General features: G+C 50.6%; 1 protein-coding gene across 4 annotated transcripts; it reads left to right on the top strand.

The window, feature by feature from the left end:
• Positions 1-533: 533 nt before the first annotated feature.
• AUP1 (AUP1, lipid droplet regulating VLDL assembly factor) lies at positions 534-14567 on the top strand. Of its 4 annotated transcripts, XM_026091472.1 has the most exons (12): positions 534-657; positions 1041-1178; positions 1723-1873; positions 2794-2981; positions 3062-3134; positions 7319-7392; positions 8314-8380; positions 8971-9076; positions 9429-9578; positions 9752-9915; positions 10122-10210; positions 14491-14567. In XM_026091472.1, exons 1-12 carry the CDS (start codon positions 608-610, stop codon positions 14537-14539), a joined length of 1299 nt encoding a protein of 432 aa, XP_025947257.1. In that variant the 5' UTR covers positions 534-607; the 3' UTR covers positions 14540-14567. The 4 variants fall into 4 exon arrangements, with proteins under 4 accessions (XP_025947257.1, XP_025947258.1, XP_025947259.1 ...); XM_026091473.1 differs by lacking the exon at positions 8314-8380 and having other exon boundaries at positions 7319-7387; XM_026091475.1 differs by lacking the exons at positions 534-657; positions 1041-1178 and adding an exon at positions 1426-1528.

Raw genomic sequence — 14567 nt, 5'->3', positions numbered from 1 at the left:
CCGCCAGCGTCAGCGGTGCCCGCGCCCACCGCGCCAGCGCCGCCATGCTCCGGCGGGCTCCGGAACCGGAACCGGAACCGCGGGGCCCCCTGGGAGCGGCGGCGCCGCGCGAGAGCCTAACGGGCTACGTGTCCCGCCGCGGGGCATGCTGGGAGTCGTAGTCCCACCGAGGGGCATGCTGGGAGTCGTAGCCCACCGCGGGGCATGCTGGGAGCCGTAGTTCTACCGCGGGTTGGGGCAGGCCGCCGCTGCTGGCGGACCCCCACTGCCAGCTCCGCGCCGCGGGGCATGCTGGGAGACGTAGTTCTACCGCGGGGCGCGCTGGGAGCTGTAGTCCCGCCGCAGGCGTGCTGGGAGCTGCGGTCCCGCCGCGGTCGCGCTGCTCGCCGCGGGCAGCCCCGCGGGGGGAGCCGGGTCCGTGCCCAGAGCAGCCCCCGCGCTGCCGGCCCCCGCGCTTTCCTCCGGTCGGGCGGGGCCGGGCTGCGGCCGCGGTGCACGCTGGGAGGCCGCCGCCGCCTCCCAGGCTGCCCCGCGCAGGCGGGCGGGCGGCCGAGGGGAAGATGGCGGCGGGTGGCGGACGCCGCTGAGGCGCCGAGTCCGGGCGGGGATGGAGCCTCCTCCGGCCCCGGGCCCCGAGCGGCTCTTCGACTCGTACCGGTGAGAGCCGGTGCCCATGAGGGATCCCGGGCGGGCTGCGGTGCCCCGGGAAAGGCCCGGGGGTCTCGGGGAGGGGGCGAGGTGTCCCCCGGGCGGGCGGCGGGGGAAGCCGGGGCGGCTCGGGGGGGCCGGGGTTCTCCGCCGGGAGCGGTGTCCCGTGGGGCAGGTCGGGTGTCCCGCGCGGGGCCCCGCGGGGGCAGGGTGTTTCCCGGGAGGCCCGCGGTGGAGGCGTRGGATGGGCCGGGGTGGCTGGGGGAGGCGCGGGAGGCCTCGTGCGGGCCCTGCGGGGCCCGGGGCGTCCGCCGGGGTCCGGGGGGACCGACTGTCCCGTGCGTGTCCCCACTGTGTGCTCCAGCTSTGCGTGTTGCTCTTCGGCCCTGCAGGTTTCCGACCGATGGGTTCCTGCTTCTGGCCCTGCTGCTCTACGCGCCCGTGGGGCTCTGCCTGCTCATCCTGCGCCTCTTCATTGGCGTCCACGTCTTCCTGGTCAGCTGCGCCCTGCCTGACAGCGTGCTGCGACGGTGCGTGGGCCTGGCTCTCCCCGGGGTGCGGAGCTCCTGCTGCAGCCCGGGGTGGGGATGTGGTGTGCAGACGCTCCTGTAGAGCTGCCCGGGGCTGGACGGCTGCCCTAGCCATCCTGGGGTTGGGAGCTGTAGAGGCTTGGTTCATGCAGGGGTTCACAGGGAACTGCTCTTTAGGGCCTCTTTGTCCCCAGGGCTCATGAAGGTGCCTTCTCTGCTAAAACTARAACTGGCAGTTTCTTCCTGAGTGCTCAAGGACTGCTAAACCTTGGATCAGCTGGATATCCTGCTGAGAGATTCTCTGTAGGGGTTGCTGCCCTGTATTTCATGCTGCTGCTACAATTCTGCAGGTATCCTTCAACCCCCCAGCTGCAGCCCCCTAGCAGTTCCTGCCYCAGACATCTGTGAACTCATTCTTGCTTTGTAGGACCACGTCCTTCTTCAATTCACCTGAATTCCTAGGTCTTTTTTTGTTTGTTGAATATCTAATCCTGCTGTGGCTCAGACTGCAGTACCTGAGGAGACCCCCTTTTTTCCTCTCCAGATTTATTGTGCGTGTAATGTGCTCAGTGCTGGGCTTATTTGTGCGGCAAAGTGATCCCCGGCTTCGTGATGTCAATGTGAGGGTGTATATTGCCAACCATGTGACACACTTTGATCACAATGTCATCAACCTTCTGACCTCATGTAATACGGTGAGTTAATCTTAGAGCTGGGACATGGTGGGGCTGGAAGTATCTTTTTCACAGAGAGGTGCACAGAGGCCTCTTTCAGAACTTAGTTCTTGCCCTGAGCCTCTTCAGTTCATTGCGCAAGCCTTGAACTTTTTTTTGTAGTTCAGCGTCATGCTCTTAGGTTCTCTGTGAGAAACTGAAACGGTGGGGAGGAACAGAAAAAGGTAAGGGTTCCGGTGGGGATTGAATTTATTAAAACAGGCAAATTCTAGCCAAATTTCTGGCCTTTCAAGTAGATCATATCGGAAACAGGGTTGGTTGTGGGGTTTTCTGACAGTGCTGGGTGCTGCTTTTGTGTGTGTGAGCAGCTGGCTGCACCTGCACAGGAAGCAGCGAGTGAAGCTGCGTGGCAGGGTAGTAGCGCTGGGGTTGTTGTGCTATGTTGGTGGATGTGTAACTTTCCCTGTAGCTTTTAAAAAATTCCTTATGTATGGAATTCTTCAGTCAACTGACTCCAAATATTTCTGGGTGTTACTTGATACTGTATCCTGAAGGGTAGTAGACTTGGTCCTTATCTAGAGAAAAACAAATTTTGGAACTAATGTATCCCTTACCAAGCATGTCAGGAACTATTAGAGAGGACTTGGGGAATATCGTTGTAACCCAAGGCAGGGAGGAAATCTGTTTCTCAGACAGACAAGGTACCATCTGAACTGAAGATCAGGAATCAAATTCCAAGGGAATCGGGACCCGAGCAGTTACTGAAGCCTGACAGTAACAAGTTCTCTGCTACTAGAATTTTTAGCATTTAGGTTGCTTCCTGAGCCCCTAGAGGAGTTCTTGCTGATAAGCAGGCACTTTTTCTTCTGCTGTCACCGGGAAAGTAAGCCTTGAAGGAAGGACGAGAAGGCATCTCTGCTTGCTCTTGTTTTTCCTTGCAGCCTGCGTTGAATGGTGCCCCTGGCTTCATCTGCTGGTCACGGGGGTTCATGGAGCTGGGAGTAACAGGAAGCCGAGCAGAGCTGGTGGATTCCCTGAAGGCATATTCGTCTCACAGAGGAAACCCACCACTGCTGCTGTTCCCGGAGGAGGCTGCCACTAATGGCCGAGCTGGCTTGCTCCGTTTCAGGTACTGGAAATGGGTATTCCTAAGGTGGGGCTGTCTTTTTAGCTTTGGGAGTCATTCACTGCTGAATTCCTCCTTTTCAGCTCTTGGCCATTCTCGATCATGGATATGGTACAGCCAGTTGCCCTGCAAGTTCAGAGACCTTTGATCACTGTGGTGAGTCTGCGGGCTTAGAGCAAAGAGAAATTCTGGAAGTGTGCACTATGTAAGGGTCTTGGTACCAGGAGTAATTTTGCTTCTGCTTTGAAGCCTATAGCTATTGCAGGCTGATCTTTTTTCCTTTCATCACAAGGTCTAACTTCCCAGTGTTAACACTTTTCTTTTTTCGAGTGCATTTCCTAGGAAACTCCATCTGACTAAATCAATATTCTTTCAGTTACACTGGCAATTTTGATAAACTTTCTAGTGGCCAGGCTGTCTAATGTTATACCATCTGGCTTTCATGACCATAGTATTGCTGTTTCTCATCTCCTCTTCTTTTAAAGGGTTTTGAAAGAGTAATTCCAGTTGCCTTGGAGATTGGATGATGTGCCAAAAGTTATGTAAGACTTTCTAGGTTAGATACTTGAACTCATGTCCCCCAAGTGCAGATAGGTAATGTGATGCAACAGCAGATTCAGAAAAGTAGCAAAGTTCATTATGATAATACGCACACTGTTAAATAGGTTGCAATAACATTGTTTTCAGCTCATTTACAGAATATGATTTTATTGAGTTTCTTTTTTTCCTTGGTTTGATGTATGGATCTGGCTGATTAAAAAAAACCTTGCATTTTATATTTGTCAGGCATTTTAGCTGATTTTCTGTGGTGCAACTTTTTAAGGTGGTAGGACACGTTTGATAGGTTTAAGGCTGCTTACCAGCAGGTCACAAAACATCATGGTCCACACCAAAACTTCAGCAAGCAGGTGTTTTTAAAGTGAGATTATGTTAGGAATTAGTTCTTTACCCAGCACTATTTAGTACTTTCATCAGTGCTGTAGATCACAATATTAAGATCCTTGCTGGTAAAGTTTGGTTTAATGAATAATGAATGAGCTGGATTACTGATAGTGATCTGAATTGCCTGGTCAAATGGTCTCAATCCAAAAGAACGCATATTAGTACACCCAACTGTGAGGCTATTCAAGAACCAAGGCTGCAAGCTGATGCAGAGAGTATGGAGGAAGGAAACAGACTGACTGATGGAGAAACTGGTAACAGCCTCAGGATGAATTGCCAGTGAGTTACTGTTACTTACAAGTCTAGGATCGTCAGTGGGTGCATAACAAGAGCAATGTCTGCTACAGTGAGGGACATGGTGTTAACTGTGTGCATTGTGATGGTGAAAACTACTGCGAAAATATGGGAAGTTCTGGTGTCCCCACTGTCAAGAAAAGTGTGGCAATGTTAGAGAGAGCTCAGGAAGCCATAGACATGATGCAGAATCTAGAGAATAAGACTTGAAGATACTCAGCTTAAGCAGCTTATCAGAGATAAGGGGGAGAGATTGTTGTGGATAGCTGCTTGCATGTTGGAGAAGAGGCTTAAGAGTGAAGAATTCATATTTTTTTCTGACAAAGCACATAACAGTCTTTGCAAGTGCTGAGACTAGATGTTGATACTATGCAAGTTCAATTTTGAATTAAGGTGCAGTTTCCTAATAGTGAGGGTGTTTTCAATTTTTAAATGACCCCTCCAGAGAAGTGGGAGACCTGTCGCGTTCTGGACTATTTATAATGAATATGTATTCTTTATATGTTTTTGGCTCCTCTGCGAAGTCCAGTGTGATGTGACAAGTTGTAGGGAAATCTTTACATTTGTCTGTGCAGCCTTTCCTTCATGAGTGATGGAGAGAACAGAATACACTTAAGTGCAGACCTTTTTGGTTATAATCACTTCTTGGCCCAGACTTTCACCTTCAAAAGTCTAGCAGGATTTTTTGGCCTTCGTGCACAATTAGCTAAATAAATTCTGGTTGGATTTCTTAGGTTATTCAGAAACTTCCCAGGACTGGAGATTGGATCCTGTGAATGGTCAATCAGTGCTTCACAGACGGTTTTCTTAGATATGAGTATGATATATAGCAGACACTGTGCTGAACAAACCACCAAATTTGGGTTTTGTAAGGAATTTTCTCCAACTCCAGTTGACTGGAACCTTGAAAGGGGGCAGCAGGCTCGCCGACCTGTACTGTATATTGAACATTGCTTTCTGGAATCCTTGGGGCATAGCTCGACAGTTCAGCTTCCAGGGACAGGCAGACTTGGCATTGGGGTAGCTCTTGATGCAACTTCATGAAGCTCATGAAGTTCAGCAAAAGCAATGCAAAGTCTTGGATATATGTGGACTGGATTAACCCTGTGGAACAGGACAGGCTGGGCACTGACAGGCTAGAAAGCAGAGTTTTGCAGAAAGGGTCCTGGAGACAGGTGTCCTGATGAACAAGGTGAGCAGGAGCCAGCGGTGTGCCCTTGGGGCGATGAAGGTCAACCACCTACTGGGCTATATTAGCTAGACTGCAGCCAGCAGGCCAAGGGAAGTGTTTCTTCCCCTCTGTCTGGTGCTTGTGAGACAACAGCTGAAGTGCTGTGTCTGATTTGGGGCTCCCCAGTGCAAGCAAGATGTCAGCAAACTGGAGGGAGTCCAGTGGATGTTACTGAGGTGGTCAAGGGGCTGGAGTGCATGATATATGAGGAGAGGCTGAAGAAACTCCGTTTATTTTATCTGGAGAAGAGAAAGTGAAGGCAGATCTTAATGCTCTTTTCAACCACCTAATGAGAGGTTGCAGAGAAGATAGAGCCAGACTCTTCTTGGAGGTGTGCAGTGAAATGATGGGGTGCAATGGTCGCAAACTGCAGCACAAGAAATCCTGGTTTTGAATAAGAAAAAACAAACAAAACAGTGGACAAACAGTGGGACAGGGACGCAGGAAAGTTGTGGGAATTCCCTCCTCAGAGACAGTCATATGTCAACTAGACGCAGCCTCACATGACCTAATCTAACTAGGACTGCTTTCTCCAGAAGTTGTTTCTAACCTAAAATTTTCGGTGATTCTGTAGACTCTTGTTCATTCTGTGGCATGTGTCAGTGTAACTTTAAGGACCGGCTGTTGGAATCACTATAAGGCATTTGGCATTAGATCTCTTAGGCTTCTCATCTGTTTCAGATCCAGCAGATGAGGCTTCTTTATGTTACCTTTGGTATCTCTGGTTTCCAGGCTTTTCTCATTTATATTGCCTTTTTCTAAGCCTTTGAATAAATCACGTGTGAGCCCTGTCTTGGAGCCATGCACCTTTGGTCCAGGATGAAGTCACTTCTAAAGCAAGTTGAGGCAGATGCATTGCTAGCTAGATCTTGAGATGTTGTTCTCACCAGCTTATGGAAAGTTTGGTCACATGCAGAATAAAAGTAAGCAATTAGAAAAATCCTAGAAAGAGCCATCCATTCAGTGACCATCCAATAGAAGAATCATTAGAATCATTGAAAAAGTAGGTTGGAAGGAATCTCTGGAGGTCTCTAGTTCAGCTTTTTGCTCAGAGKCAGGCTAACTTTTGAGTTTGGTCAGGCTGCTCAGGGTCATGTTCAATTAAGAAGGATGGAGAGTCCCTAAGTTGTGAGCCCACGTTCCATGCTTAGCTGCTGTCTTCTGGCCAGGCATCATRATATTTCTCAGAGAAAAGGCTATTTACTAGTCTTTAGAAATAGAAAGAAAATAATAAACCATGGCTCACTTTTAATGTTTTATCTTCAAAGAGAAGAGTTATTTAAAACTTTGCAGTGCAACCTATTAGGAAATGAAGAAATAAAGCTTATGGGAGTTGAGACATTACATAGGCTTTTCCCATCAGGACAGCCATTCTGTTGAGGCTAGGTGTGATCTGAATCATCTGTAATAAGAGTTTCTTGTTCCCACAACAACAGCAAGCAAGATTTCATGAGTCCATGGAACCTCATTAGTGTGGGAGGTCCGGGGAATAAGGACTGTTCATGATGCTAAGGAAGTGTAGTAGGCTCTAGGGCCGATTTTCGGTTCTTTCTAGAGGCGGATTCTAATAGCGAATGTGGGGGGTTGTGAAGGAAAATTTTGCTCTCTCAGTGGGAGGAAAAGGCAACTTAAAGCAGTGAAAACTTTGACTCTCTTGCCCTGCCTGGTGAGGAACTAATGAAGATGAATCTGCCCTGAGGCTTGCCTTTGCTGTACTTTGGATTTGTCATTCCCTCTTGCCTGATCCCCACATCTCTGTCTGTGCATCTGTTATCGCTATGGCCTAGCTGTGTTCTGCCTGCCCGTTTCCCTGATGGAGGCCTGACTGGCTGTCGCTATGTGGGCCGTAGTCTTATTGTCCTTTCTTCCCTAGAGTGTGGCTGACTCCTCCTGGATTACAGAGCTTCTCTGGACCTTCTTTGTTCCCTTCACAGTTTATCAAGTAAGGTACTATCTCCCTCTCTCTCTCTCTCTCTCATTTGGGGTAGGGATTAGGGTGGGCAGAGGGCCTGACGTTTTTGCCCCTTTCCATTGTAATATGAGTTTTTTTGGTATGCACTGACGTGCACCCGCATTGTGGTATCGTAGTGTGGCTTTGTTCAGCATTATTTGATCCAAGCCAGGTGCTTTCAACCAGCTTCTAAAGTGGAGAGGGCTCATAGTTCCTGCTTTCAGCTGGTGAAGAAGAGTCTCAGGGGACTTTTGTCTCAAGTTTGTCTGGTGTATTTTTGATGCTAGTTCCTCTGGCTGCCGTAATTCACCCTAGGGTTGCTCAGATCCCATGGGTGGTTCCCTGCAGGCAGCTCAGTCCTCTAGCATCTGTCTCTTCTCTGCAATCCCTTGTGAATTGCAGAGGAAGTTCAGACACCTTCCTAGGGCCCTGGCAAGCCCAGACTGGCTGAGCTGCTTTGGTGTAATAAGGGTCTGCAGGTAATGGAAGGGTCTTGGACACAAATTCTTTCCACTGTGGATATAGGGGTTGGGCTATTTCAGCAAGGAAAAGTTTTGTGCTGTAGTTTTACCCTGGCCATATCTGGCTTGACTCTTGCTGATCTGTTTTCTACTGTCATGTGGATGGCAACGTCCCCTCATTTGGGGCCTCTCTGGGAACTTCATTAGGAGATATTTTGCATATTATCCTTGAGTGCTTTTAAAGATCAGATGAGCCAGTTTTGTCTTCTGAGCTATGCCTTGCCCCTAGTTTTGCAAGCTAGCAGTGGGGTTTGACTCTTGTCTTGTAGGAAGAGATTTGGGGTGAGCAGGGAGAGCTGAGGTGGGGATAGTGCCACTTCACTGTTGATCCCAGATGGGGCTGGCTCCTCCAGCAGCCCTCGAAGCAGTCAGCCCAGTGCTGTTGTCCCCATTCAGGTGGATGCCGTCTGTCCCCAGACGAGCTGAAGAACTGAGTGAAGATTTTGCGCTCCGAGTTCAGGAGGTAGGAGGATGGTGTGGGAGAGGGATGTGTAGGGCTACTGCAATTTGGGATGGTCACAGAGGAGAGTGGGGGCGTAAGCAGAGTTGCAAAGGGCATTTCTAGATGGGTGTATTTGTATGATGGGAGCTCTGGCCCATATTTATTGTCCCTTAATACTGTTCAGTTCTTCCATGGCCTGTTTGCGACTCCCCATTTATCCTTTCTGACAGTTTCGAGGCTCTCCCCATCTAGTTCAAACCTTTTGCAATAAGAACCCACCTTTCATAACACTACAAATGAAACAGTGATTCTTTCTCTACCTTTCCCTTGTGTGCTGGGTATCTCATAGCTCCTGTGCCAAAGATCTTGCATCTCCCTGTCAGCCTGTTGTGACAGGATGATATTGCGTATTCCTGGTCCTTTCTGTGCTCCATGCAACACTGAAACGCGCCACTGAGGCTCTGGAGAAATCAGTTCCTAGCCCTTTTCCCCTCGCTGTGGCTCCAAGCAGGCCTGTACATCTGATATACTCCCCTACGAGATGGGAATGCCTGGGTCATGCATGTGTTGTGTGTCATGTACATGTGACTCTCTTGTCTGCGTTTCCGTAGCTCTTAGCCATGGAGCTGGGTGTGGTATCCACACGGCTCACTGCAGCAGATAAAACTGAACACATGAAGAGACTGAGACACACGTCACTTCTCCCCTTTGCCCCAGGTATGTGGCCTAGGTAGTTTCCTGACTTTGGAGCAACCACCTATACTTTGCCTTTGGGGAGGTTGCAGTCTGCTCTTGGTCACTGAGGCGTGGAAGGAGAGGAGAAGACATGTCGCCCTGTCCCAGACATCTTCTTAGGGACTAGGGCTCTGGGCTATGTGCTCTAGGCTGTGGGGTGTAGCTAGCTGGAAGGGAGAGGACCACCATTCCCAAGCATGGACAGGATGGTGGTGTGCAGGAGATCCTGCTTTCTTATCGCATCAAATCAAACTAGAGAAAGTGAAGCTGTTACAACTTGAAGGCCATGCACTTTGAGGCGACCCTTATATGCCCTCTGTTTTTTCTCTTGCAGCCTCAACCCTGGCAGCCAGGCCCAGGATGCCTTCCGGCTTGACTGGTGCTGGGTCCTTCGCTCCTGAGGATATGCGGATCACAGCAATGGCTCAGCGGGTCAAGGAGGTGCTGCCTCATGTGCCTCTGGAGGTCATCAAGACAGATCTGGGTAAGCACATGCCTGAGGTATTAGCGACACAGGACCACCCTCCATGCTAATTGCTGTGATACCTGAAAGCAGAAGCCTGGTCTCTGCTGCTCTATGGAGCATGTCGGCAGCAAGGATGCGGGTGTCCTGACTGCAGCAGCTCCCTCTTTAACAGATCTTCTTGTGTCCTACAGCCCAGACCAATTGTGTGGATACCACCATTGCCAACTTGCTGGAGGGGAGAGTGCCCTTCTTCCCTGAAAGTAAGGAGGCTAATACTGACCTGCCTGCCCCATCTACCTCCCAGGCTGCAGCTGCTTCTGGCATCCAGGGCTCCATAGCTGTGCCTTCTTCCAAGGTACTTTGGTGGTTGTGGTGTCTCCCCTGCTCTGATGGCTTGTAGCCAGAGCTTGGCCTATGTTCAGGGCTAGCCATGATGTCAGGGGAACTGAAAATTTTAAACTGGAGACTGAATTGGCATGCTGGGTGCTTTCAGGGCCAATACAGAGGTCTCCTGGCTTTGTTTGACTGTCTTCTGATTTTTTTTTGTCCTTTCCCTTCCAGCCAGCTACAAAGCAATTTGCAAAGTCCCCTGTGGAGCGGCATCTGTCCTTGCAGGAGCGGAAGCGAGCACTCTACGACTATGCCAGGAGGTGAGAGTCCACCTGCACCTCATGCTCTCTGAGCCCCAAGACCCTGCCCCCAGCAGCATCAGGGTATGCCCCAAGCAAGGCTCGGCCCTCGCTTTGCCTAGTTTCCTCCCATCCTCCTCTTCTGGCCCAAGACAGTGGGACTGAGACAGTGAGTTGGGGTTGGAAGAAGAGGCAACAGATATGTGCCTCCTTTTCACTTTTCCCAAGCATGCAGCCCCTTGTCATTTCTGGGAAACGCTCTGTCTCCTGTTTTGTCAGTAAGCTTCTGCTTTTGGGGACTAGGTAGGATAGAAGCTATTTGTCAGAAACACAGCTTTTGGGCCATAGGGATTATCAGAAAACAAGATTTTTTTCTTTGGTGTTACAGATCTGACTGATATAGTCCCACAATGACTTTTAGATAGATTTCTTTTAAGTTAGTGTTGATGCTGTGGAACATTCCTTTTGAAAAAGAAGCTTGATGTTTGGCAACAGTGGTAGTGTAATTAATCTTCCTCTGTATAAGTGGAGAATGCTAACAAAGAGCAGGGAGTGAGTTGGACGTCTGTGTATGGCTTTGATGAGGCAAATGTTGGAAAGAGTGTCCAGTTCTGGCATCTGGGTTTTATTTGGAAAAGATTCTGAAAATTCAGAGTAAGTTTGGAGAGGAATCACAATATGAATCTGAGGGCAAGTGAAGTGTGTTAAACTTGCTGTAAATGAGATGGTTATCTTTATGGGTGAAGGAACCGGGTACAGAAAGGCTCTTTAATCTGTCAGAGAAAAGCAGAATAGTAACTAACAGTTGGAAATTGTAGGCAGACAGACTTTACACAGGGAGTAGGATAGGTGTTTCTGAAAAGGAAATTGATTAATCGGTGGAATAAGCTGCTAGCAGGAATGATGGTTTCTCAGTGCCTGAGCGTCTTTCAGGTGAGCCTGGCTGACTCCTTGGAAGATGTTTTAGAAGATGGTAGAGATAACACAGCCTTTGCTTCAGCCCAAGCTGACAAAAGGCCTGCTTGCTGCAGGACAGGGTATGCACTCTAGTCAGTAATTAACACATGAATACATTCGCTGGCAAGCTGTGTGCTGATCTTCTAGGGCCTGTACACAGGGGTGCGTGCATGGCATAGCTTTGCCAGCCTTCAGATTGCTCACGGCAGAGACGGATCGTGAGGAGTGATGCGCCCTTCGGCAAAAATCTGCTCGAATCTTCATAAACGCTTTGATCTCCATCTGGCTGCAGTGGGCAGGTTCAGCTTATCTGACTGAACTCGGCCAGTGCCCGCACTGTACTGTGTTCCTTTCCAAGGCAGATTTGTCACAGGCACTGGGAGAAGGCGAGGAATTCTGCCCTCCAGCAGTCTCTTTGGCCAGACCTGTGTGCCCAGAAGAACCACTACTTTTTGCACAGGGAGAACCCATCTGTTGCCAAGATCAGGTGTAGCACTGAGCTTTGTCCAGAACACTCCAGGAGTATCGAGAGAAGGTTGTGGGGACTCAGGGGTCTATTAAACCTTTGAAATTCTGTGGGTGTTTGGCATTCCATCAGTTTTTCTCTACTATCAAAAGTCTAGGAAATTTCCATGATTGGAAGTTGAAGTTAGGCACATTCTAAGTGCACATTCCTAAAGGGCTAGTCCTAGGTGATTGCAGGTGGCTTAGTCACCAAGAATTTAAACAAGTCTGTTCTTCTGAAAGATTATTTCAATTTAGAGGAATTATATCTCAGAGCAGTCCTATGGCATAGAGAAGGTTAGACTCTATCTTCAGAGTTGTCTCATGACACATGAGCACAGAGGTGGCTCAGGGCTTTTGCTGGGTGCAATCTGCTCGACAGCAAAGAGAAGGTGGTGGATATCCTCTCTTGTGGCTACCCCCTACTTTGTGTTGCTCCTCTGTACATTGATCTTTTGTGCCCCTTTTCTGAGGGCCTTCTGACTATTGCTAGAGAGTAGCGGTCTCTATACTTCTACAAGAAGGGACTCAACAGAACTCAACAGAATTTGGAAAAGGTTGTTTTATTCCTGATCTTCCTTCATTACAATGAAGGGACTTTCTTGCTGTCATAGACTTGGGAATGTGTGTGTGTCTGTCTTAAGTTCTGGGTTACCGGAGCAACCCCTGTCATTCTGTCACTTCAAGCTCAAATGAGGTTCACTGCTCAAGGCTTGCCTAATGTGTTTTTTCATACGGTCCTCTGCTCATGCTGCTAAAAGCACTGCAGGTTCACAGTGGGACTTGGCTGTTATCAGTGGAGAATTCTGCTTTTGGGGCACTATTCATTCCCCAACTACCTAATGTTCAATAGCAGTGCACATTTGAAATGACAGCCTCTGGACATGTTAGTTTAGGGTGGTGGTCACAGGAGTCTGACAGTCTTGCAGCGGGACCTCTCCCTGTTTTCCCACATGGAGTCTTTGGTCCTGACCTCCTCTTGCATGCCCCTGTGCTTTTCTGTCTCTGGGCCCTTGAGTGTTCTGCATGCATCTCTCATCTGAACTTAGGTGTAAAGCTTAGCTCTCATGGGTCCCACACTTAGGGACATTTCCAGCTTCTTAACAGCTGTCCATAGCACTTCCCGCATGCATTCTGGCGTGTCCAGATAGAACATTTTGGAAGCAGGCAGATACTGTGCTTGGACTTCCTGAACAGTGGCCGGCTGGGGCTCTGCTGGCAGGGTGACTCAGGAGAGTGATAATGTCGGGAAACCTTGACCAGAAAATCTAATTCCTGAAACCCAGGCAATCACCTGTTCTGAACCCAAAGCTGCTGCTGTCATTCTCCAGCTGGCTCTTGCAGCTTTGTTTGACACAGCCCACATTCTGCTCCTGTGACATGTTTTTAATGCTCTTTTGGGCTTTTCTGTAACAGTGATTTATTTAGCCTTGTGGCTTTCTTGAGGACAATGTACTCTGCCTGCCAGGTTCACCTAAGTTTTCTTAAACTCTAGACAAGTTTGAAATGAAAATAGGGTCTGATTCTAGCAAATGTGTGGTCTGGGGAGTGTCCCAAGTCAGTTGCTGATGTGGAGCCTCCAGCTGCAACCCTGCAGCAGTCATAAGAGCAGCTGAGAAATTTATGATCATCTTATCTGTGCTGAACTGCCTGTGGCCAGCGTCCTGCCCTCCAGCCTCTGTTGACTGCAGCGCTGTTGCAGTCCACTTAACTGTGGTCCAGCCCTTTGCTGGGTTTTCTCTTTTCTGCTCAACCCTTTGGCTTTTCAGAGAAACTCTCACGCTCTGTTTCCGCTTGGTGACCTCAGCTGAGAAATTTTCTCTTTGCCTTCTCTCTGTGACGACCCCAACCTCAGGGTGCCCTGTGTCGATCCCGCTCCTGCTGTGTGGGGCTGTGGTTTGCAGGTAGCTGGGTATCAAGGCTACATCTGCACCTCCTTATTTTTTCAAGCTGGGTCTGCTGCTTCTCACTGCCTGCAGCAGCCAGGTAGAGCTTGTAGCAGTGTCCTCCTGGGTTGCGTCGTGTCCTGTGGTCAGTGTATCATGTAATCTCTGTCGTGGGCTCATCAGGCTTAGTCTCCAAAGTGTTTTTTGAGGGTATGGAAACAACCAAGTCTGGTTTCTCAGAGAAGTTGTCAGATGATCCCAACAGCTTCCCCCTTGCTGCAGAGTTCTGGACACTTAGGTTCTCCCCAGCCCGGTTCCCAGTCTCCGTTGTGTCACGTGGTAGTTACAGCTTTTGCCCTTGTACAGCACGTCTGGATTGGCAGGGAGCATTGGGAAGTGCCCTGTGGGCTGTGCAGCAGATGTTGTGAGGGCCGCACGGCACGGCRCCGCTTGCGCTTGCAGGGGGCTGGAGTCGGTGTCTCCAGCGCTGGCCTGTTCTTGGCACGCCCAAGCATCGAGCTCCGTCCCTGGACGGATCTCTGCGGAGATGGGGCTGTGCTCGCCCGTCTGCCCCGTGTTTCTGCAGGGGTCACCGCGGTTTCCCTGCCGGGGGGGGCAGAGATGGGGCTGTGCTCGCCCGTCTGCCCCGTGTTTCTGCAGGGGTCACCGCGGTTTCCCTGCCGGGGGGGGCGGAGATGGGGCTGTGCGTGCCCGTCTGCCCCGTGTTTCTGCAGGGGTCACCGCGGTTTCCCGGCCTGGGGGCAGAGATGGGGCTGTGCTCGCCCGTCTGCCCCGTGTTTCCGTGGTTTCCCTGCCTCGGGGGTCTCCCACCGGGGTCGCTGCGGGGGGGGGCTGGCGCCCTGGCTGCCCCGGGGAAGGGGGGCGCCCGGCTGGCTCCCGGGGGCGTGCGGCCGGGGACCCCGGTGCCCGCCTGACCCCGCTTTGTTCCCGCAGGAGGTTCGCCGAGAAGCACGGCGCGGCGCGGGCCGGCGGCAGCCCCTGACCGGCCGCACCGGGACCGGCACTGGGAC

The sequence above is a fragment of the Apteryx rowi genome, unplaced genomic scaffold, assembly GCF_003343035.1.
Source record: "Apteryx rowi isolate R43461 unplaced genomic scaffold, aptRow1 scaffold_903, whole genome shotgun sequence".
In the NCBI taxonomy this organism is placed as follows: Eukaryota; Metazoa; Chordata; class Aves; order Apterygiformes; family Apterygidae; genus Apteryx; species Apteryx rowi.
The sequence above is the reverse complement of the archived record's forward strand: the minus strand, read 5'-3'. Positions and strand labels throughout refer to the sequence as shown.